Source organism: Seriola aureovittata, chromosome 17, assembly GCF_021018895.1.
Source record: "Seriola aureovittata isolate HTS-2021-v1 ecotype China chromosome 17, ASM2101889v1, whole genome shotgun sequence".
NCBI classification, from domain to species: Eukaryota; Metazoa; Chordata; class Actinopteri; order Carangiformes; family Carangidae; genus Seriola; species Seriola aureovittata.
In genome coordinates, this window is record NC_079380.1 from 13,769,626 (window position 1) to 13,794,953 (window position 25,328).

The following is a 25,328-nucleotide window of genomic DNA, read 5'->3' on the forward strand; positions in this document are numbered from 1 at the left end:
ATCTCAGACTCAGCACCATCTGGAGGCTGGGATGTTGAGAGTTTGGTTACAGGAAAGTGATAAGAGATCTGATGAAGATTTCATTAAAATATGTAAACACAACCATAGTGCATCAAATATCAGTTTGTTTTCATTAAACTTCAGAACAAAAATCATAAAATGCAATGGATGCAGAAAAAAGATATCCTTGAACAAATGAAGTAAAGGAGAGATTCTGCATTAAAATACATACTGAAAAGTTAACCTAAAAACTGAAAGTTCAGTCATTTGAAAGAGTAAAAACTCCACTGAATTTAAGGCCAGCAGCTAAATAATGACTGACTTTCATTTTAAGTGAAAACATACTTCATTAAATTGTTATAAAACCGGCTTTGATGAACAAAAAGTGACTGTTCTCTGAATGAAGGCACAAACTTCGGTGTTTGTTTGTCTTGTATGAGTTTCACGTCACTCAGGACAGTCTGCTGTAGACTCTGTGGGCAGGGAGCTGATGTGCTGGAGCAGCTGGTCGCAGTAGAGAGGACTCCGCTGTTTGTCTCTCACAGCCTCCACCTCCCTCCTCAGAAGCACCGAGTGAACCAAGCTGCCTTTCTTCAGGATCTCTGGACACACACACACACACACACACACACACACACACACACACACACACACACACACACACACACACACACACACACACACACACACACACAAAAATGACAAGAGTCAGTACTCAGGATATGAGATGCTAAGTGGACACAGTCAAATAAAGGGGAATATTAAATAAAAAAAAAAAAACACAAACGTGTGAAAATTAACAGCTTCTTAATATCCTATTATTCTAACTAAGGTACAATTCCTGCATTTAAAACAACAAAATGTCCTTTAGGTGTCAAATGTTAAATAAATCATTATGCAGCAGAAAAGCCTCTGCCAGTGTTATTATTATTATATATTACAGTAGTGGATTATTATTACTGAATGATTACTGTGAAAGCAGCCTTTTCATGTTGTTGCTGGAGGAGGTGTACTGTTAACTACTTCATTCACCGTTTATCTACTTTAAGCTGTAACTGCACATCAGATTTTATAGACTGTTTTGGATCTAAAACCTGAATCTCAAAAGTAACCAGCAGTTATAACTGTCAAATACATGTAGAGGAGTAAATTATGCAATAGTCCCCTCTGAAATGGGTAGAAGTATAAAGAAGCATCCATTTAAATATTCAAGTACAACTTTGGGGTACTTGTGCTTAACTTAAGTTCAGTACTGGAGTAAATGTAATTGTAGTTATATTCCACTACTGAGGAAGACTTAAGATCAACTTAAAACTTAAGTTTGGAAGGATGTGATCTTCCATGTATTTCATTATTTAGTCATACCTGCCCTGATTGCATATGAACTACTTAGTTTCTAACTTGGGTTTAAGTCAGATACTGATTTGGTGTTTTCTATGTCAGAACAGCAGCAGATGGCAGTGATGAACTACAGTACATCCACTCCGCCATCCAAGTGCACTTTTCTTCCACTGGGAGGCGATAATTCTCTTTTCAAATCCTTTCTTCCCACCATTCCCACACCGTCTGCTGATTTTCAGAGGTATATAGAATTACTTGAGTTGCTGTCAACTACATAAATGCTTTGGAAACCACAATGAAAAAGTGCTGTTCCAGTGGTGACATGCCGTCACTCTGGATGAGTTAGCTCATGTAAACTCATCATCTGATACCTGCCTTTGTTCTTCAAGGAGACAGAGGGGATTTTTAGCTTTCGTGTATACTGTACCCGGCTGGGATGGAGGAAGGGGAGGTGGGACTCTGAATTAAAGGAGAACAATGATGACTTGTGAGAAGTGAGTTATGCCCGTGCCAACAGTCTGTGTGATTGAGCAGGTAGCAACCGTGCTGCCAGGACTGTGGGATTATCAGGGTGGAGGACTGAAGGAGTGATAGAAGAAGAGATGAGATGGAGGGGGGGTGGCGGTGCTGTCCATCATGCTGTCAGGACATGCTGCATACATCAAGCCACAACACAGATATGCGTTTGAAATCCAAGAAGCATAAGAATGGGATCAACTATTAAAGGAACAAAGAGAAAGAAATGGAAGAGAGAGAGTGGGAGGAAAAGAAGAAAGCTTCAAACAGGGCCGTCAGGATTGCTTCCACATTTGTGGCGCAGGCGGTTATGGGTGCTGTCAGATACAGACGATCACTCAGCATGATGTGAGGTCATCTCATTTCACAAAGAGACTCCGAGCTGTCTACCAGTCAATTGCACTTCATGGGGATCACAGTTTGAAAATCTGGGCTACACACAATGGCTCATATTTGTATCTTTACACTGTATAGGCCATATATGATGACACACTATGTACAGCTGACAAACATGTATAATGCACTTCTGTCGTTACTGATGCATCACCAACATTTTCAGATTTGATAATGAGGATGTTGAAAAAAAAAAAAAAAGAATCATTTCTATTCATTACTCTCCCTCAACAATATAAACGTAGCTCATTGGTTTTGAAGGTTAAAACTGCTTTTTTGAGCATCAATGGAGGTAAAGAGGAGTAAGATATATCAGGCTTTGGCAACACATCCAATAATTGTTAGTAGTGTCAATTCAGTGTTGGTCTTTTCATTGGATTTGTTGGCAGTAAGAACTAGACTTACCACCTTGTGGTTGTATGACTCTGCCACTCAGACTAGTGTCAGGTTTACATCCCTGTTTATCCAGAATCATATAAAATATGAACCATTTGTGTGAAATTTTGTCATAATTGCTGTGTGAAGTCGTGAGTTATGGCTAAAAAGGTGTTTTGTGTCACCGCAACCTTGTCCTTTGACCATCATCAGATCAGTCCATCCTTGAGTCCAAGTAAATGTTTGTTTTAAATTTGAGGAAGTTCGTCAAGGTGTTACTGAGATATTGCGTTCATCATGAGAATGGGACTGACAACCCGAAACAATATGCTCTGGCTGTCGCTGCCATCAAGGCATAAAATATAAATTATCAACAGACTTATCCTTTAACAAGTATCAGCTTTGGTGGGTAACTAATTGCCAGAGCGTCAGTTAAAGATAAATCAATGCAGCGTATCCAGCATAGCTTGAGACAGCAAAGAAATTCTCCAAAATCGTTCCTTTCATGTACAAACTTTAACATACTCTGTGACAGTATAGTTTTTCAAAGAGAATCCTTAAACCACACATGCACAGACATGACAGGAAATCACTCAGCTACAAGAAATACAGACGTACAGTATGAGGGTGAAGGCCGGTTTATAAAGTTGATTTATATGCGTTATTCTGCCTTCTGCAGTCAAGGTTACAGACACTTGATAACCACTGGCAAAAACAAAACTGCTTATCATCCTTACATGTCTATCAAAAGCTATCTGGCAGAGCTAGAATTCATGGTATGGAAGCTATTGCTGCATCTGGTGAGTGTGTGAATGCCTTCTTTTTTTCCCCCCTCTGTCTCGCTGTATGAAAATGAGAGATCCAGTAGTGAGGCCTCTCATCGCTGGCTAAGGCATCAGCGCTCACCTGTGTCCTGTCAGAAGTAATGACAGCTAACATCCATGAGAGTGGGAGAGAGTGAAAGTCCAGAGGAGCTGAGTCTCGGTTACGCACTTCAGGAGAAGCCACTCAGACTTTCCACTGACACATGAATAAAACACAGCCGTGAAGCTACAGGCCGTCACAGAAAACACTGGGTATGAGAGAAGGAAGAGAGATGGACAGATAAAAGACGGCGGGATTAGCCGGGAATGGGGGGGGGGGGGTCCCCATGTGGTTGTCATTAGTTGGGACCATTGTGCATTAGGGGGGGGTGGGGTTCCTGGGTGGAGAGGCAGAGATTTGGTGTATTAGAGGGGGAATTATACAGACCAGTGTCTCTCTCAGGTGGGCGCTTATTTTTATCTGGATCTTGTGTTTCACTCTTGAGGGCCACCTCCAGGCTAGCCCTGAAGGCACTTACTCTGGCAGGAGGAATTCAGCGGCTCTTGGTGATGAATTGCATGGAAAAGAAGGATAATGGGGAGCTTTTGAAATAAAGGAGAAGGGGAATCTGTTGGCAGCGTGCCAGTACAATAACCTAGTCCCAGACACAGCAGGCTGGTCTGCAGATCATCACATCTAAACTCTGCTATCATCGCTGGCTTACATTCACTATTATCAGCTTTGCTATCTGTATCAGCTAAATATGTGTATCAAATTGTTAAGGTCAGAATGTCCAGATCACATCATTTCAAGTCAGATACAGTATGTGAGCTTGAGGATGTTTCAAATTATGCATCCCATTGTTATATTCACAATCTTTCCTTAAGTGGTATCAAGGTCTGTCAACAATTCACTAAAGGCCAACAAGAAAAAAAGTTTGCTATGTTTTGTCAAGAGTTATGGTCACGATTAACAGTGAAGAGTTAAGGGAAACGCTATGATACATTCCATGTGGACCAGAAAATATTTTTGTCCACATTTCTAAGATCCAGACTAATTATTCATTTCTGCACCCACTTCAACAGATCATTATCAGGACATGTGCACATCTTCCCTTTCCATCAACAAGCTATCAACACTCCCTCCTCATCGCTGAGGTCGCTGTTTCAAACACCCCACCCAGTCTCACCGAGCACTTGCTCCTGCACCGAGGCATTGGGATCATCCAGGTGCAGGAGGAGCTGCTGGAAGAGGAGCTGCAGATGAGGAGCGCAGAGCTCGGGGTTGTAGTCTTTGGTCAGGTTGGACAGCCAATGCCCAAGGGCCTGCAGAGCAACGCCGCGCACCTCCTCGCTGCTGTCGTCCAGACGTTTCAGCAGCCCTGTCGAGGAAAGACACACACGAAATATAGATTCACAGGATTAAGAAATAAAAAATTCTAAAATATTTCAGTCGTTGAATGGGTTAGCTACTTTCATCCCCATAATTATCATGTTTAGTTTTGAGGATCAATTTCCTATTACTACACTTTTGGTATGTGAGATACACAATTATCCTGAATGAAAACAGATATTTTAAATCAAGTAAAATGTTTCCCATGCATTAATTAAAGCTAAATCTGTGACATGATTATACAGAATTAAGAGCAATGCATTCATGTGAAGTGTGACAGAATGCAGTCAACTAATTTCTGTGTGTGTGTTTGTCATTTACCAGGGTAGATCTTGTTGAGGGCCTCAGGGTGCAGACTGGTTCCGATGAGTCTGAGAATGGTAGATACAGAACGACAAGCCAACAGTCTGCTCATCTGAGAGTCCTCTTCCAGGGCCGACAACACATGGGGACTCAGCTTCTCCTCCAGACACAGCAGCTGCACACAGAAAAGGCAAGAGAAGCATACTCAGCTTTTAAATGTTAGATGATAAGATCAAAAGTCTGCCCAACTGTTTCATACAATACATCACTAAAAAGAGAAATCTGGTCTCTAGTTTACAAAGTCAGAAAGTTTGTCATTTTCCATTTAGATGTCCACAATGGTAAAGAATGCACTCCTCTATTAGAGGGCTGCATTGTCAGGACCACTTATTTTAATGTCTAAAATCCTGTCTAAAATGTTTGCTTCCAATTGTTTTACAAACCTGAGTTATTGACAATGATAAAAGGAAAAACAAGGCTGGTCAGTGAAAGTGACAACACACGCTTAAAGAATATTTTACACACTTTTCTTCAATAATTTTTTTTTTTTTTTTTTTTAAACTCAAGTGAAATATCAACTGAAAGCATGACAGATTCACATCAGGTCTGGATCAGTCTGTACAGACACATGGGCACAGAGCCCATCTTCAGAAGTCCAGTGAGGACCAATGTTTTCATCACACCAACAGATGAGAAACAGATGAAATGGACAAACAAGGTGAGGCTGAGCGCCACGAGCCATGGGGCCAAGAGGTGATGGCTAAAACCTCTGTCACCCCGTCTGTTTGCTATCGAAACCACGCTGGCAAAACAGTAAAGAAAAAAAACTGTGAGGGGAGAAAGAGAGGCAAGGAGACAGAAAGAGGAGGAAAATTTGGCAGAGGAGTGATCCGGCATTACATCAGTGACAATGTGAGGATGCCAAATGTAATTGGAGCTGCTAATTGTTTTCACAGGGAGCAGTGAGGAAACAATGTCCTTCTGAACGAAAGGCTGTTTGATTTGCTCGTGGAAATAACCTTCTGTTGTTATACCAGTCAGGACATGTTTATTTCATCTCAACTGGAACCTCATTTCTAACCTAAGAGCCCAGAGTAACACGGTCGTATTTAATCACCACTTTTCCACGTTTTCTATTCTTGTGAGGACGTTTGGGTGCCATTTGATAGTAAAAGTCTGATCACACACCTAAACCCACACACCCACACCCAAGCTCACATTGTCCCCCAGCTGTTTGCTTTGCCTTGTAGTTAAAGACGTGTGAATAGAGGAGGTGTGTGAGCCAGTTCCAATTGGTCACTCAGCACACGTGAGGGCAAACACAGCCAGATGTGTGCGTGTGAGCACACATACTGTATATGGGCACATGCTCCGACAGGCAGGTGCAAGGGCATGTCCCAGTGATAGTTCCTACATATAACGAGGGCCCAGAACACTGGACGCATTGTTCCCCAGGGACAAAGGTATGTGAACCCGCTTGCCCCCACGTACACCTGCTACCTCCTACGGCCAACTCTTTCAGCCAAGGAGAGAAAGATGGCCGATAATATATTTTCCTAAATGACCAGTGGGACCGTCTATTTTGTTGTGAAATGGATAAAACAGAGACTTTGAAGTAAATGTCAATTCCTGATGGATTAGAAGAATGCACTACCACATCTTTTCCTTTACAGCTGAGTCAATAAAAAAGTGTTTCTGCAGAGTAGAGATCAGGAGTACGCACTACTGGAGGAGGTTCACATCCGGTGTTTGCCTCCAATATTTATGAGTCCCTTTGCACAGGTGGAAGTAAATGTAACCAGTGTATCAAACGTGCCTTTGTGCAGGAAGATGTATTAGTAGATGTCATCTCTGCAGAGTTGGTGTGTGTGTGTGTGTGTGTGTGTGTGTGATTGTACCTGTCCAGGTGTGATGGCCCCTCCATGCAGCAGTGCCAACAGACAGCTGAGGGCTGAGGTGCGGACGGCAGCAGCAGTGCGGCCTGCGTGCCACACAAGGTTAGGAAGCAGGACGTCACACAGGAACTTCTCGGAAACACCACTGAAATGCCTGGAAGAATGCAGAGAGTAAGAACACGGAGACACGACAGAGAAACACATTTCTATTGCTTCATGTGGTAACTAGCGAGCCACCGTGAGGATGAGTGAATGATGATGGCGGTTGGGAATGGAACGTGACTGCTCGATTCATAAACAACTGCAACACAATGCCTTTACTGCAGTCATTTTCCCACACTCTTACTAAGACGGGCAGACGGGTGGTTGGGCAGTAGAGGAGAAGTGGGAGGCGAGGAGTACAACATCTGGGTGTCCTCTGTTCCCTTCTCCCTCTCTTTCCCATGCTGGCTTAGGCCCGACATCCTCACACACACTACCAGAGTCTGCAAAGCTCTTTGCTCCAATCCAACTCCACAAGCTCTGGTTGCTGCCTCTAGCCTCTGTCTGTTCAGCTGGTGTCACAATAAATTTGTCATGCATTTGATAAAGTGTGCTGTAATGTTTCAAGGCCAGCAGGGGGAGACGGTGTGCCACTAATACAGCCCGGTCTGTGCTGCTGTGTAAACTAAGTGTCTTCCTCCTGACAGGTGTTGAAAGCTCATCAAGAATGACGGCAGACGATGGAAAGACATATTTCCACATTACAGGGATGATGTCCAAGAGAAAGAAGACTAGGAGGTTTTTACCTTTCACTTGGATGTCTCTGCACACACACACAAGTGCCAGGGAAATTTGACTGTACATCTCATGGGTCTCTACACAGTGGAGCTGCCTGTGCTTCTGTAATGGTCACAAAGCAGCTGTAGAGCAAACAATTCTCCCTCACAGCAGAAAATCGACATCTTAACAAGCGACCGAGTTTGCCATCAAGTAGGACTGGGCAGTCATTCAGTAAAATAGATTTTCAGATTTCAGCAAAATCATTGAATGATGGTATCATATACTTGTTCTAGACATATCTGTTATCCAAATAACTTCATACAAATTCCTTTTCATACAAATGAGTTGTTTCAGTTTGTGACTGACACATTCAGAGAATTTGGTATCATGTGTTGCATAATACTGGAACACAGTTCATTATTCTTTGTGTGATTTTGCATACATTTGACATATCGTGATATATATTGGTATTGGAAATATCCATATTATTACTGTGATAATGTAAATTATATTACCTATTCCCCTCGTCAGGTTTTAAAATCTTATTTTCTTAAAACTGAGTTTCAGGAATTTTGTAAAATCTGTAACTGAATAAAGTGTTATTTTTGATACAAGCACAGTTGGATCTCCTTTATTTTGTCTCGTTTCATGTTACTGACAAGCATTATAGACAATCTGCAGAATCTAGGAAAGTCCTGGAAGAAGGAAAAACCCCATTTGGAATAAGAGGACCATCTCACCCAGAGCAGCAGTTTTGTTTGATGTCTTGAAAGCTGAAATTAACACTCAAGACGGATGTCTTCTGCCGTTCACACATGCATGAAAACACACACTCTTATCTCACTTGGAAGTGGCACATGTGTTTGGCCTGCCACATCCAGGGAGAAGAAGTATGAATTTTTTTGTCACACATCACCTTCTACTTAAATTTCACATCCAGCTTCACCGCACACAAATCCACATGAAACAAAACACAGTACCATGCACAAAAACATACTTTCCCTTTCTGCTTGTTGTGTAGTGGAGCTGTCATTAAGTCATTTTGGTTGTAGAACAAAGAGAAGAGGTTTTCTCTATGACTATCATTGTCCTCTTGATGACATACAGCATGTGCGTGTGGGCTACAATCTCCTGAGCAAAGATCAGGCCATAAATCATGAATGGAGGGATGAGATGAGTATGAATGGAAATATTATGGCAGACCACACAGCTCCACATAGTGTAAGTTAAGCATTTGTTTGAAACCTTTTGAAGGTGTAACATGATTTGTGTCTCCTGATGGTTCTGTGATTACCAAAGATACAGCTCAGGAAAGAGAGACGCAGTTAGCAGCACAGGTGGCCACGGGGAAGAGACAGAGGCTTCTTTTGTCTAATATTCACATCTATGGATAAAATAATCTGATGAAAGCTGAAAGCAAAGTTCCAATTTCCACGTTTTTGGCAAAGGAGGCAGAATATTTTGGCTTAAGAACACTTCCCGTTGTTTATGCAACATATTTCACTGACAAGGAGATAATTTAGTCTTGTATTCTTTACATTGTTGCCAGGTCCAGGCCAAAGGCACTTTCAACATCCTCCCATACAAAGATTAGCAGTTTATCCCCTTGATTATCCAGTGGAAACACCTACCATCCCGTACAGACCTTTTGGCTGTAGGGTTAGGGTTAGTGACATGCTGCGCAGATGTCTCTATGGCAACCCCATTGACAAGGTTTGTCTTTCTGATCCACAGGAACAGCTGCTGCGATCACCGTGACCCGGGATGGGCCTCAGGCTTAATGCATTCCCTCAGATTAGAGCTCTGAGCCCCGGGCTGAAGGCTGCACAGCTGAGGACTCGGAAGGGACCGTGGAGGGTGGGGTGGGGGGGCTTCACAGAGGGGAAGAATCCACAAACAGGAGCTTCTCTCTAGGTGTCAGACAACCCTCCAATCCTACTTCCGTCATCAGTCAATAATCATTTAAATTACTGACGAGACATTCAGACAGCATGTGCCATCTTCTTCTTCAGGCATGCTGGGAAGGGATTCATTTGAGTCAGTCTATGTGATACTCCCTAAGAGACTAATTCAAGTCTAGTGGGACCCGCTACAGTCACTTCTGGACTACCATTAACTGTATCACGCCTGGATATAACCCTATCGTGCACTACATGACTATCTGAATAAACCGCAGGTCCAAAAGAAACTGAGAGGGTTATAACAGCCTCATGGAAATAGACCATTTTGTGTGTTTATGGTTCCTTGTGGGTGTGGCACTAATTTGCAGGTTAATGTGAAGCAAAGTCTAAAAATCACAAGCCATGATAATAATGATGACTTAGAAAACTCAGACTAGATAAACCCAAACAACTGAGTGCAACATCATACAATAATGAAAAGGTGCAAAATTAACCAGCAATTCAGCATGCTGTGTGTGTGTGCCTTTGTTCAACGGAAAACTTGCAACTTTTCATTAACCTACTAAAGAAACATTTCGTTCCAAAATTTGTTTCATGAGTTACCTTGCTCTGTGTGTATATTTCTATGTGAATGTGTGCGTGCGTGCGTCCCTCTCACCCCTGGGAATCCAGTGTGTTGGCTGCGTCCAGTAGCAACTTGGCAAGCATCGTGAAGGTGCTCATTCTCATTTCTGGGTCTTTGTCTGGTTGGAGGCAGCTCCGGAGCAGGAGCATCAGCTGGCTCACAAACTCCCCTATCACTGGACCTGCAACACATACACAAACACACGCATATGTCTGTGTTGATACTGTAATGCTCCATCTGCTGAAATCAACAGTCAATTGACTTCAATACATTCTCATTTTCAGCCTCCCCACTAAAGACTTGACCTATCCTTAAAATCTCTAGTGTGTCTTTTTTAGAGAGAAGGCGATTTTCATTCTGCCTTTTAATTCTTAATTTTTTTCTTTGTCAGGACCAAATGTCAAATGGCAAAAAAGAAAAAGCCTACATGAACCGAAGACCTTTTTTTGTGTTAAGCACTGACCAGAGGGCTTGTGTTATTGAGAACTTGACTGAGTGGTGAGACAGTGACACAGAGCTCTGAGGAAATGAGGCATAAAAAGGTCTTTGTGTGACAGAGTGTTTCTATACAAGTGTCTATTACAGGAAAATGAGAAACTTGCAGTGCAAGTGTTCCCAGTTACACTGATGCCCACACACACACACCCACCAACAGTCTGACTGCATGTTTACAGAGCTATATATAGTAATCTGTGTGTGTGTGTGTGTAACCAGTGATAAGTGCCCATGCCCTGTTTGGACTCAATTGTACAGACATGAGAGTAGACGGAGGAAATCCTGCAACTGCCTGAGGGTGGCGGCCAACGTCATAAAGAGATATGGGAAAACAGAAAGAAAGAGAGAGAGAGAGAGAGAGAGAGAGAGAGACACATACTTCATCCAGCGGGAATGCATGAATCAAAGGGTGTGTCATTTAATCAGGGGTGTTGGAGGAGACGTCTGCAGGTCATCTCTCAGTGACTTCAGAGATGACAAGACAGCGATAGGAGATTTCACTACACTAATAGACAAACACACTTTTCATTAGTGCTTAGAAACACTGTCGACGTGTATCCTGTCCTTGGGCAAGGCTCTAAGACCTACCACAGAGAAAGAGAGAGTGGGAGATTGTGCCAATCTACACACAAAGGATCAGACAGTCTCACACCAGCTGAAGAACAAAAGACTGTGAGGAGGATATGAGAGAGCAATAATTATTCCTGTCTCCAACAAACACAGATGGAGTGTGTGAAGAGCTGATGAGCAAGCAAAATGACCAATTCTCATTGTCATTTTAACTACCGTCAATTGTTCAGCACAGGACCGATTTCCCTGAGTCATGTGCACATCAAACGCAATGTCCACACGCTGCCTGTTTTGCTGCAAGTAATAAAGTCCTAGGGCTGTGTTAATAGACCAAAGATCCCATCTGAAAGAACTAGAATGACCGTCTCGTGGTTGTGGGCCTCTGCCAACCATTGCAGTTGCAGTTTATATGCATGTTTGTGCAGACTCAGATAATATACTATATGTGGTGCTTGGCTTAACTTTGTTAAGCTTTGTTGTTCTTGTTCTACTGTATGTCTATTAGTGTGCAGGTTCATTAAAAGTCAAATTCCCTGTATGTCTTCACATGCTTGGCCAATAAAGCTGAGTCAGTAGACAATTCTTCAAATATGGATGTTGCTGCAAAGAAGCTACAAATTCTATAACATGGATGCTTCACTCACATCTGAACAATGGCCAGAAAATTGCTTTTGCAGAACATGATGTCACAGCGAAGTTGACCTTTAGCATGTGAATTCTTGAGTTTTGTTCACAGCGACCTTGACATTTGACCTTTGACCACCAAATTCTAATGAGTTCATCCAGGTGTTACAGAGATATGACATTCATGAGAGTGGGGCGGACACACGGACCATTGGCCACGGCTGTCGCCAGTGTAGAGGCATACTAAAACTTAGGAAGGCTTAGAGCAGCATTCAACATGCACAAATAAAACACACCCATACACACATGCTGACACACACGCACTGAGCTTCAAAGTGGCCTTGATCCTGGGGAAGGTCAAGAGCAGGCGGCTGTGGTGCTGTTTGATGTAGTGACCTGTATGGAGATGACTGAGTGGACTTCGACTGCACTGGTCAGTTAGCCGTGGGAGTGTGTGTGTGTGTGTGTGTGTGTGTGTGTGTGTGTGTTTCTGTGTGTGTGAGGATTAGAGGGGTACCCTGCTGCCCAGTCAATTAGAAAGAGAGTGGAGGGAGGGAGAAAGAGGTGGAGATGAAAGTGTGGCACAGGGAGGTGCTGATGATGGAGGATTATATGGTATAGGGGGAGGTAAAGTAAAGTCTCAGCACCAAAGACAGGGTCACAGCTTTTTAACCCACTGCACCACACACACCCATACCCACACAGGCACAGACTAACCCCTTTAGTCAAGTCTGAGACACACTGACTGACTGACAAACAGAGGGAGAGACAGGGATTTACAAAAGTCAGTAAGCCAACTGCTGCTAATGACAGCCATGTTTTTTTTTCTGTGTGGGTGTGTTTGACTATGACCCTCTCTGCTTGGGTAACGAAAAATAATGAAAACTTTTTCCACTATGCTTCTGAGTGAGGGTCATTGATGGGCATCCTTTTTGGACAACAGAGTGAAACCCCACACATCCGTCAGTGCATCAAGCAATAAATCATACAGAATTGAACCTTAAACATTTGACAGACCTCACATCTGTCAAGCAGCGTTGACACTTGCTCCAACCAGCACTGACACTCGTGTCCAGGTTTTGTTGCCTAATATTCACCTCAATAGTTCACCTCAGGAGCAGTCTGGGACTATAAAAAAAATACGGATGAGGAGGACGCTGGCCTGTTTTTGTGAGTGCGACTGCATGAAAGAGATACATCCGGACACATTTCAAACTATTTTAATAAACTATGAGGAGCATTTGTGCAAGACAGAATTCGGGTTGCTGCTTTGACAGTTGCTGTACTTGCCGTGATGATGGATCATGTGCTAACAGGACCAACAGCTTGGCGCTTAAAATATGATGTAACATGTTGTGTCTGAACAAGTTCAGGAAAGAATGGCTTCACCAATCACACCATGAAGTAATGTTTAATAAAACATTACAAAGATTATAGTCTCACCGACATGCTGGGGTGAAACGGAGCCAAAAACCATGTTCAGATTGATGACTGATGCAGTTATTTTCTTATCATTAACAAGGAATTTGACTGACCAATCTCTTAAAAACCACACTGTATTTCTTTGACCGTTATGGTGTCTCAATATGTGCAAACCTCAGCACCTGCGGTATGACTTGGCAATGTCTAGTGCACATTCAGGCTTCACTTCTCACCTGACTGTATGACTATGATATGCAGTTGGAGTCTCTGTGGGGAGTAACTGGACCAAGTGTTGACAGAGGCAGACAGCCAGTCCAGCAGCTGGCCCATATGTTGTCTATAGATCTCCATCACTGAGTCCAGGCCCTGCACCTTACACAAGCACTGTACACTCTGCAAGGCCTGAGGGAGAGAGGGATAGAGGGAACAAAATTATGTCAATTATGCCACGTTTTGAAGCTGCAATTTTTATTTGAAATTATAAAGAATTTAGTCAAAAAAGACAAAGAAACATCAGGTGGGTGAAAGATTAAATGAAGAAATCTATGAGAATAAGTGTTAACAACACTCTGTTTAAGTTGAACAATTACAGTTTCTTTCTTGTAATTTCAGGAATTCTTCAGGTCATGCTCACATGGGAGGCAGAAAACCATCATGTGAAACCACGGGAAGAACAACACTGCAGACATGACAAGGTCTCACACATAAAACCACTTAGAAACAAAAACCCTGATAAATATACAGGATGTCACAAAGGCACAGGAACCGACAGTAAACGCGCACACGCACAGACACACATCAATAAAGCTGGGCTGAGAGGAAAGGGCAGGAATGAGAGATATGAGAGTAAATAATTAGGGCAGGGTAACAGACCTTTAGGGCACTTCATAGTTCCCTTCATAGTCCCTCAGGGATGGACAGGGAGAGAGACAATGTCTGAGTCACAGATTGGGCCGTTCAGAAGAGAACTAGACAACCCTGAGCTGTCCACTGATGGGAAAGACATGCCCCCTTCCTGGGAAAACAAGTTTGACTTTTCCTCTGGGTCCGGAAGTGCCCAAGGCCATTCTCACCCTCCCTCTCTTTCTTAATCCATTCCTTCCCATCTCTTCTCTAACACTGCTGCCTGTCTGAACATACACACTGATGCAGACAGACGTAAACACATGCACACACTGGTGGACCATGTGGTGTCTGGTAAGCATCAGTGCCAGTTCCTTCCCGCTCCTCTCCCTGTCATTAGCCTCCTATGGCGACAAGAAGTTAGGCGACACACTGGTCTCAGACACCAGTGGCTTCCCTTCTCAATTTTCCTGTTTGTCGCTTTGTATTTGGAGGCTGACCACAACATGAAAGCCTATCATGCATATCAGCTTGTTTTTGTGACCTGAGGAGGTGTAATGGGGTTGGGCTGATGACACACCTGCTAAGAAACACAGCTCATGTCTCCCTATGTTTTTTTTTCTCTATTTCTGTCTTGTCTTTCTCTTTCTCCACCTTTCACCCGCCTCCTTTAACCCAGGACTGGATTTAAAGTTCCACTCCAAAGGTGCAATTTCAGCTCCCCTGGCTAAGTGGGTAATTATACTGTTAGCCATGCCCACTTTGAACCTGTACAAATGCTTACATTCCTCGAACAGCTCTCTTGCTTCATAAAACCTGCTTACCTTTCTAATAAAAAAGGATGGAAAAAAGAAAATTGAAGGGGAAAGGGGTTAAAAGAAATATGCCATTTCAGAGTAGAATTATTGAAGAGTTACAAAGATGAGGTGACATGCTGGTTTTCCCACGGTGAACAAACCGATGGCAGAGCAGCAAAGAATATGAATCTGTATCTTCAAGTTATGTTTTCTCACCTTTTCACTCAGATTTGCTTCAGTGGAGAGGCTCTGAACAGTGACCAGCACCTGCAGCAGCTGCAGGCTGACTGAGCCACAGTCTGACTCACACTGACACAGCAGCACATCCACACAGGCCAACAACTGTTCCAAGTACATAACCTGGGAAAGAGGGAGAGAGGAAGAAGTATTATGAGATTGTCTTGTCTGGTTTATGACAGATGTGACTCCTGTGAGACGGATTCAATTTGTGTGCTCACTGCATCTTCCAATGAACCCCATTCCATTTCAGTCCTCACGATCCCCTTTTTCTGCCCCAGTCCCTCTCCACTTTCTCCCCCAAAGCACACCATGTCCTTATATACTCTTCATTAACTCTAAGAGGTAATCCCACTTTAGTGACCACTTGTCTCTTATTTCATACAAAAATGACAAGAACAACAAGATACAATAACTCAAAGTGAGAACTCTGTTTCCATCTCTGAGAATGAGCGTGTGTGAGATTTCCATCACTTGTCAGCCAGTGTTGTGGTGAGCTCATGTTTAGACAAAGACCTGCGGCTCGGGCTAATTTCCATGCCATCACTGGGATCACAGCCTCTTTTCCTGTTTTCTCGCAGCCTGTCATTATAGCTGGTTGGGGGGGAGGTGACTTAAGAGCGTGTGTGTGTGAGTGAGCAAGAAATTCTCAATGTACACTTATACCTAAACATATTCTCCATCACTCAAAAAGCAGTCACTCAGATACCACAAACCAGAGCTCCATCACTAGGGGGCGCACTATCTTTTCCCAAATTTGAGTAGCTATTGTGCAGCACAGCTTGGCATTAGTCTGCAAGAAAAAACAAGTGCTAAGCCAAGTAAAGATGCTCAGAGCATTAAAAAAAAGCCAGGATTTGTGAGAAGGAATGGTCGCTAAGGGACTTCCAGTCTGTGAGACACATGAGCAAATGTTTTTATTTTGCAATGGAGTGCTGAGCACACAGTGGAAAAAAGTTTGTTACACATATCTTGAGTCCAGGGTGTTAGTTAAGTGTGTAAACACATTTTCATGAAGCAGTCTGAGGCTAAACTAAACTTTCATGCAGCTCTGAACAACCACGATTTGCCCTCATTTCTTCAGCTAACAAGGCTCAAAATACTTCCAAAGGGTTACAGCAGTGTGTTAATGCCCTACTTGTGTGAATATGTTCAAATAGTCATTGATGGGGGAAATCCCTGCCTGTGACCAACTTATTCACTGGCACATAAACACAGCAGGAGCTCAAGGGAGGTGGTCGTGGAAAAAACATAACAAACACATTAGCGTACACACATACGGACACACATAATATACATGGGCAGAAAGCAACCATTAGGGCTGGCCGAAAGAGGGAAAGAGGGAGAGCGGAAAAAGTGTTGCAGTGTAATGACTAGGTGGACACCTGGAGCCAGGTGAGATACACCTGGTTTCATTGGCCCGGGCACGCTCCAGGGGACTCATTACACAGTGTGTGTGCGCATCTGTCCACCACTGGATACATCAATTACACACACACGCACACGACTCCACTTTAAGGAGCCATACACCAGGCGATAGATTCCTATCCAGAAGGGAGCCCCCCCCATGCAGCTCCTGATGTTGCTAAGGCAACAGGAAAACAAACACTGGCGGTGGATACGATGCCGACCCCTTGTAGTACGGTAAAGTTTGCTCTCCTGCCTTTCTTCTCCTCTCTTCGTCCGTCATTCAACAGAGCAGTGAGCAGTATGCAGCTGTCATTAATGACAAAGGGCAGGCACGCAGGAGACATGCTGATATATCGAGGTATGTTTGCGTAGTCAGCAGAATACCGGCCGTTGTGGCAATGTGAAGTTTGTCCACGCACAGACAACATGAAAAGAGACATACTGATCTGTTCCTCCGGTCTACTGTAGGTCAGGCACTTTTTACAGAGTTTCACCAAGACAGCATGCTAGCTGTAAACAAGCCCGGCTATAAATATAACTGCTAATTCACTGTCAGGCCCCCTCTTTATGGCGTACTCCCTCTTTCTCAAAACTATCTTTACTTATTTATACTTTCCCTGCAGATACTGTGATGCCTACATAACCATGGCAACTCACAACACTGCCATACTCAGCTGTGTAAGGTGTGTGTGATCGTGGGGGTTTGTTAATCCTCTGTGGAATACCCCTTTAAAAAGAAGCCCATATGTGATTCATAAGCAAACACCCCGTACAAACTACACAGGGTACCTCAGAACACAGTGGCTTCTCTAACCACTGGTTTGCCTTTCATTTTTCCTCAAGCACTTGACATCATCTTAAATTTATAACCAATATTTTTATTTTCTGCTGAGCATCTGTCATGTATTTTTGTAAGCTGCCTTTTCCCCTACTGAAATAAAGAAAAGAAAACAGGCACTTGAAAGAGTGGCGAGGTTAAGTTGTGCAGAAGCATCATATATCAGCTTCCAATTCTTCAGCTTGTTCCCCGCACTCCCCACGGAGCCTCGCAGTTCCCCCTGCCTCTGTTCACTTTGAAGATTATTTATATTTCTTTTCTTAACAGGCTTCATTTTGTCCAAGTCAAATTTCACTTTTTCTTTCCCTCTGCCTCTGGTTCAAGTGGCACACAACTCTCTCAAGTTGGAACCAAATGCACATACTTTAAAAGTTCTTAAGATGCCTTATTTAAAAAAAAAAAAGTTAAATAAAATAAAACAAAGGTACTGAGTGTGCTATTTCTTTTATAGCTTCACTATTTTTGTGTCTGCAGATAATTAAACCGTTATCAAATAAAAGTAAATCAGTCCCCTGTGAAGGATCTAAAGGCTTACTAACACGCGTGCGCTAAGTGAGTGCACAATATTCTGGGTCAGCATTTCACCACAGAGACAAAGAGGGAGAGCGGGATGCAGGTGCTCCCGTCTCCAGTGGTGTTATTTACAGCTACACAGTGATCTGGCCCTGCTCCCCGCTATGAACCCTGTCTGTTGTCGAAGAATGTTGCAGGTGCTGTGTCTGGGTGAGCTCTTGAATCACAACGCTCTATGCCTTGCCCTCTGAAACAGAGACACACGGAATGACACATGGAGATAGATGGAGAAACAGACAGAGAGGAAGCAGAGGTCTGCCTCCATCTGTGCGACAACATGTGACCGTCCCGTCCTGTTAGTTCTTTCTCTAATTGACCCTGCTGGACAGCGATGAGGGAGGACAGAAAGGGGTCAGCGTCCCTCCCCATTTATCACCGGCCTTGACCAGGCAGGCTTTGAAATTTCAGGGATTCTTTCAATGGTGCAGCTGAACTGCAGTCCGGTGCAGAGACCTTACACATGGCTATAAAAAAAAAAAGACAAAGACTATGCACTGCCTTCTCTGCTCAGAGGGGTCAGGGCAGACATGCAGGGGTCACGTGAAATTACTGGATTTTTGTTATTATTATCCCAGGGAGGAAATTCTTGCTGGCCTCATAGGGAGGGGGCTGGGGTCATGGTTATAGGTGAGTCAGTAGTGCGGCAGGATCAGAAAATAACTCTCTGCTAGACAACGGTTATTTTGATTCTGAAAGAGAAACATATTTGGTGGAAGAGGAAAGGACGCGGGGAAGAGTCTGCTCCGGACTCAATGGGATTTTTCCACTGGCAGATTGTTATTTGTAGAGAAACGCCAGAGACATTTTTAACAATTGCTTTTACTATGTAAATAACAAACAAACAAACAAAAAAAAGACATTCAATGTCGAGGGAGCACATTTCACAGTTGCGTGTGAGCAGACGGGTTTGATCATAGACTGAAATGTTAGATTTGAAAAACACCATGTGGCCGGACTGTCACTTTAGCAGGGTCGGCATTTTGGAGAATTACCCAATGATGAACCCACTGAACTCACTGTGTACAGTAGTGCTATTGAAAACTCTTCAACTAAAGCCCTTTTAAAGAGATGTGGCATCTTATCACGAAACCTATTTCCATAAGGGACAAATTAGGCAAGAAATATACAGCTTGACTGCTGCACTGTCACTGCCAAAAATAAGAGACCAAGGTACACAGAGAGAGTAGAAAATGACCTTCTATGACACTGCCAAGATCACCTAACAAGACTGGAAGAGAAACAGCTGGTGCACACAGATCAGGGGGGAAAATCAAGACATGGCAACCAACGAGGACAGAGAAAACCTGGCAAACCTGTCATCAAAACAAGTCTGACTTTAATGTTTTAATATTTTAAACAGAAACTCTTTCCCCTTTCACAGTAAACTTCAGATGTGCTACTCCAATGAAGCTACTCAGTTAACAACAGTAGAAGGATGTGGTTGTACTGGGTGTGAATGAGGTAGATACTGGCAAACAACAGTCATTCCCAGGCAAATAAGTTAAAAACAGATCAACCATAACCAAACCCAAGCTTCCCTCTGCTGACCTGTTGATATTCCTGGCAGACGTCAGGCTGGGCCAGTGTGTTGGCGATCTGTTCGAGATGTGGTTTAAGGAGGGGTTTGGAGCAGCCACCCAACATCGCAGCAAGCACCATGAGGGGGGCCCAGGGATGGGAGGAAGAGTAGGGGGTTGTCACATGATCCAGCAGCAGCTTGAGGAAGACGGCTGGAGGGACAAAGGTCCCCAACAGTTTAGCAGCTGCCAGGCACTAGATGTAGGTAAAGAGAGAGAGAGGAAGACAGTGAAAAGAGACATGAGGGAGTGTAAAGGAGAGCAAGAACAACAGGAAATCCACTTTAAATCTGCCACACATCAAAGATCCGCACAATCCTCCTAACGTAAACAGGTGCATCCCAAGTCCTTGAGCCCTGCTTGGTCCAGTCTAAATTGAGAACTAGAAATGCTTACTCAAAGCTCAACAGATGTATCCTGAAATCATCCCATCTGGTAATAATTTAAATATCACTAAGCAATTCTACTGTGTGTGCAGAGGTCAAGAATTACTAAATGCCACATTTGACCATCCAAAAAAAGGAAGGAAATACAGCATCATGTATAACATCCTGCTAATATGATGACTGGGACTTACTTATTCCCAGTACACACAGATTTTCTTAATTGAAACATTAAATTAGGTCTTTCTTACTGTGCACCATTCACACCAATGTTGTTAAACTTGTTAAAACTGAAAGTCACAGACCCCACCCTCTCCTCAAACTTACATTGCTGACCACATCCCTCTCTGTGTCAGTGCAGGCCCGGTAGAGAGTGGCCAGCAGAGGCTGCATATGCTGGATGCTGTGGTCCTCGGCGTGGAGCAGCAGCAAGGATAGCAGCTGAGATGTCCTGACCCGCGTGGGGACCAGCCAGTCGGTTACATCGTGGGTGATGGCTGGCACCAGCCTTCCCAGGTTTCTCATCACCAACTCTCTGCAGCCCAGCCCTGGACGCTCCACTGGAGGAAAAAATTACGAATATTCACCTTTGCATAGATTTCAGTTTGTGATGTTCGGAACATTTGCTATTTATCTAACTTTCTTTTTTAGGAACAAATTTTCTCTCTCTGTGTAGTTTATTTTTTTAAGAACATATTGGAAACAGCAATTCCAGAACAATAAATATCACTGATTCACAGGTTTTCAAATATATGTTGACTGTGAAGCAACTCGTCACATTTTCTATTTGTAAGTTCTTATGATTAAGATTTCCCCACAAGAGACTTGTCAGAGCAAGTGAAACGCATTCTCAAATCCTGCAACCCCCCCCCTCCCTCTCTCTCTCACTTTCTTTCTTTCTCTGTCTCACCTTATTCTTCTTCTCCTAAAAGGCACACTAATGAGAGAGGAAGAGGTGACTAAAGGAAGACAGAGATAAATCAGAGAAACACACCAGGACAAGACAAAACAAGCCCCTTTCTGGTCGTCTCTCACTGTCTGACAGTGACCTCTTCACACTGGGAGGCCCAGCAGATTTATGACAGCAAGAAAGAGAAAGACAAAGAGGGAGTGGGAGCCTCTTCCTTTCCTTTCCTTTCCTTTCCTTTCCTTTCCTGTCCTCAGGCACAGTCTGTATTCATCCACATTGTCACATGTGTAGCTGTGGGACACTTATATTAGCTTTAACCAAAATGCAGGGCCCAAAAAACTCTACCCTTGACACATATACACTTAGCCTAGCCTCACAGGCAAGCCGTGGTCACCATGTTCAGGTTCACACTCATTCCCAGCCCCAAGGCAGACACTTATCTTTCCAAGCCAGTGCCTGCCCTGAAAACTACGCTGTCATACAAAGCATCATATTTTACTGTATATAATAATCTTGGACAGATGTAATAAAAAGAGATGATTTAATGCAGCAAGGTGTGGGTGATTACATTTACATTCAAAATTTACATTTGCATTTAACTGGTGTGACAGGTATTTCATTATGCATGGGGAGAGACCAGTGAAGCCAATGCACCTGGAAACTGCTCTGTTGTAACATTGGAATACAAACACCATTCCAACCTTAGATTTCACCTTAATCAATCCTTCTACTCAAACAGCCAAAAAGATCATCTTACAGGATGTAAGAAAGTCTGAGTTTATCGTCTGAGTTTAAGCTGAATCCAATGGATTTTCCTACTCAGGTTATTTCACCAAGTTAACACCAGGTCTGGCTAGACAGTCTAGGTCTTCCATCACACAGGCTTGACTTACAGTTTTTTCCTCACTGCTGTGGATGACAACAATGGATGCTAATAAGAGCTATAGATGGCAGGAGTTATAATGCTCCCGCATCATCCTGCACTCTCTAACCTATTCTACAGGGATGTATCTGTGTGTGTTCTTAACAGTAACAAACAGCCCACATCTTTGTAGAATTTGTGTATGGCGCTCAGGTTTTTTTTAAAAGCAAGTCTGCTTCAAACTTGCTGTTTAAATGCTTTCAAACCTCACAATGAGTACAGTGGTTCTTCTCTTTAAACCTATGGGGTAGTTATTTGTATTTTAAACAACACACAAGTGGGATGATACCTGGGCACATTCTTAAGGGTGAGTAGAGTAGTTCACATAAACATATATTACCCTACAGTACTGGTTGATTTCCCTTTAAGTCTTATTCATACCTTAAAACACAAGAGTAATATGCTACTGAAGAAACATGAGACTACTTTTATGGCCTTGAGTTTACATGAGAATGAAAACGGAATAGCACAGCTGTCTGATACCGTCTCTCCACACACATGGAATAGAGTTTGATTGCTCTGATTCCAGCAACTCACACAGTATATTAATAAGACATCCCTCTGTAACTGACCTAGTTTAAAGTGTGAGAGCCAGATCAAATAACTGGGGAGGATAAGCCAAAAGACAGAGAATAAACAAATCATACCCTTATGGTAAATATTTGTAGATCAAGATATAACAAGAACTCTTATATTTGCCATATATGAATGAATATGCACATGTAAAATCTAAGTAAGTGCAATTGTTGATTGTAAGAGTTCTTCATCATCCACTCTGTTAAACTTGGATTCTATATATCTCCCTAACAAATTATCAATCTGTTTGCCTATCTAAATTAAAAATGACAGAGAGCAGGGAAGAAGCTGCCGCTTTGCCAGCTGTGACTGACCTCCTGGTGGGTAGAAAGGAGGTGGGGTGAGGAGGAAGTCCATCTTGTCCTTGATGTCGTCTTCATTCTCCTTCTCCCACTGTGTGCCTACCTGTCTCCATAAATCAGCTGCTAGAAGTCTGCAGAAGGGGAATGAAAACATATGTTATAGATATGTTATAGATATTTAGATGCTCAAACTTCCCTGACCTTAAACTGAAGACTATTATATGACATATTTGTGTGGCATATTATATTATAACGTAAAGGGGGATGTATGACAGTGTCCAGTAAATTACCTTATTTCTGGGATCTCATCATCGATGCTGCTCAGCAGGATTGGGATGAGTTTGTGGAAGTAAGAGTATCTGTCTCTCATGTGAAGTAGCCAATCGCCAACAACTGCAGTCACAGTTTTCTCACCTGGACAACAAAAAAGAAAGAGACAGCGAGAGCTAAAATTTATCACATGCATGCTTCACTGAAGAAGTGGACTATTGGTTTATTTAATCCCAAAATGGCAAGCTTTGATGGTGAAGATGAGCGTAAGTCCTGGATGCGAATAACTTAGCAAGCAGCACATGTAAGGACCACACAGTAGGTAGGAGTTCTAACAGTGGATTGTTTGCAAAAACTGAACCTGTGGCGAGTCGTCAAACAGTCTCTGTGCCAGGTGAGAGAGTACGTCATCCACGTTTTTCCCAGTGCCGTGCTGAATGACTGCCCCGGTGGCTTCAATGACAGACACTCGTACTCGGGAGTGCTGATGAGCAATCGTCTGCATGAGAGGCTTGACCAGACTCTCAGCCTGCATGTGAAAGTGCTCTGAGGAGAAAGTGGTGAAATGCACTTCAGTCCATTCATTTCAGTTGCCGTAGATCTGATTGAAACATTTATATATTATAAATACTTTAATAATTTTAATAATGGGATAAATTCTGGGATTTTGGTTATCATAACATTACAATGTAGCTTAGTTATTTTTATTTCAAAGGATAAATTACAGTCCTTTACTGATTACACAGAATTTTTGATTGACAAGAGTGTCCATCCTCTGACACTAACTGAATGAAATTAAGAATTAATTCGAGATAATGTAGGTTTGTGAATTCATCTGACTGTCTGTGTTGTCCAAAAAGAATAATTAGGGACAACTAGGCCTTTTTAATCAGGGCTCTGCAGCTTTGGAACCATCTGCTGAAGTATCTCAGGCAAGCCAAATAAAAAAAGGGTTTTAAGGTAGATGAGAAGGAATGATCAATTAATTGATTAATCAATTAATAGAAAATGTATAGACTAAAACCGGGATTTTAGTCCATCTGACAGGGTGCAAGACATTCCTAATTTTTACTTGTGAATTACTGAAAAATTTCTTCAGGCACATGAAAATGATTCATATAAGGCAAAATGATTAACCTGATGTAAATCATACAGACATCTTCAACTGGTTTCAACGCGGCTGGCGTTGGTTGTTGTTGATCTATGTGTTAAGGGTCAAAAAAGTCCAAACGGTTGAGAACCCCCAGACTGAGCGATTAACTGAGAAAGTAATCTAAAGTAATAGAGAATATATACATTTTTTGCGTTAAAAAGTAATGGGAAGGCTGTGGATACTAATAATAACCCGAATTCAAGTATTTTAGCCACTCAGTTGTCTGGGTGCCTCGAAACCATGGCAACAGACTTTCTCAACAACAAAAAGCGCTTCACGAACCTGGCACACACTTCGCGAACTTTAATGTGCATTTGCAGCTTTCTCTTTTGACATCCGGGAAAGGGTCGACGATGGTTCTCTGCAGTATGTTGATCATTTCGTTCAGATATGGCGCTAAATGCTTCCCGCATACTTCCACTGTCAGAGTCAACATCTCCACGGCCGACAGCCGAAGCTCCTCCGCCGGCTCCAGGATCTCTTTCTCCCCGAGCCTCTGAGCCAGGCACGGCATGAGATAAGGCAGCGACTCCTCCGGTTTGGGGACACAACGAATAAACTCTGTTATCACCGCTATTGTGGTTTCTCTGCATCTTTCCATCGGATCTGTCAGACATTTGAGGAGAGGCTTGAGTAGGGCAGAGAAAACCTCCTGTAAGACGCTACTGGAAAGTCCTTTATCTACAGTCTCCCTCTTGATTTGCTCAAGAGCCCTCTTTCTTGTCGCCTTGTTGTCTTCGTTCAGACAGTTTAAATGTCGGGCAATCCCTCTCAAAACTTCAGAGGCAGCATGCTCGTCCCCGGCCGCCATCGCTGCCATCTTGACTGTCGTTATGGCAACCAGCAGCTGCACGACAAACAAATGCCTGCTTTACGATAGCTTCCGATTCAAAAACTCAATCTTTATTAGCATTCACAAACGCAACCTTTATTCTTGCATGAAGCCTAAATTTACTTATATCCTCTGATTTATGTCTATGTTTTTATTTGATCACTCCCGGATATTTGATCATTCCTACGTATTATTCAAATAATCCAATAATTTAATCTCTCGGTAAAGCATTTTGGTCCATGTTTGTTCCTTTTTACTGTGTTCTATAAATAAATGTCACCACACAA

At 42.9% G+C, this 25,328-nt stretch overlaps 1 protein-coding gene across 1 annotated transcript; it reads right to left on the bottom strand.

The window, feature by feature from the left end:
* Positions 1–112: 112 nt before the first annotated feature.
* LOC130185434 (dynein axonemal assembly factor 5-like) lies at positions 113–25,236 on the bottom strand. The gene is made up of 13 exons (XM_056401905.1): positions 24,492–25,236; positions 23,418–23,602; positions 23,077–23,195; positions 22,799–22,917; positions 20,404–20,636; positions 19,665–19,889; positions 15,275–15,418; positions 13,652–13,820; positions 10,341–10,488; positions 7,023–7,173; positions 5,143–5,299; positions 4,619–4,810; positions 113–602 (listed from the first exon to the last, which is right to left on the bottom strand). Exons 1-13 carry the CDS (start codon positions 25,027–25,029, stop codon positions 448–450), a joined length of 2,535 nt encoding a protein of 844 aa, XP_056257880.1. The 5' UTR covers positions 25,030–25,236; the 3' UTR covers positions 113–447.
* Between the last annotated feature and the right edge of the window lie 92 nt (positions 25,237–25,328).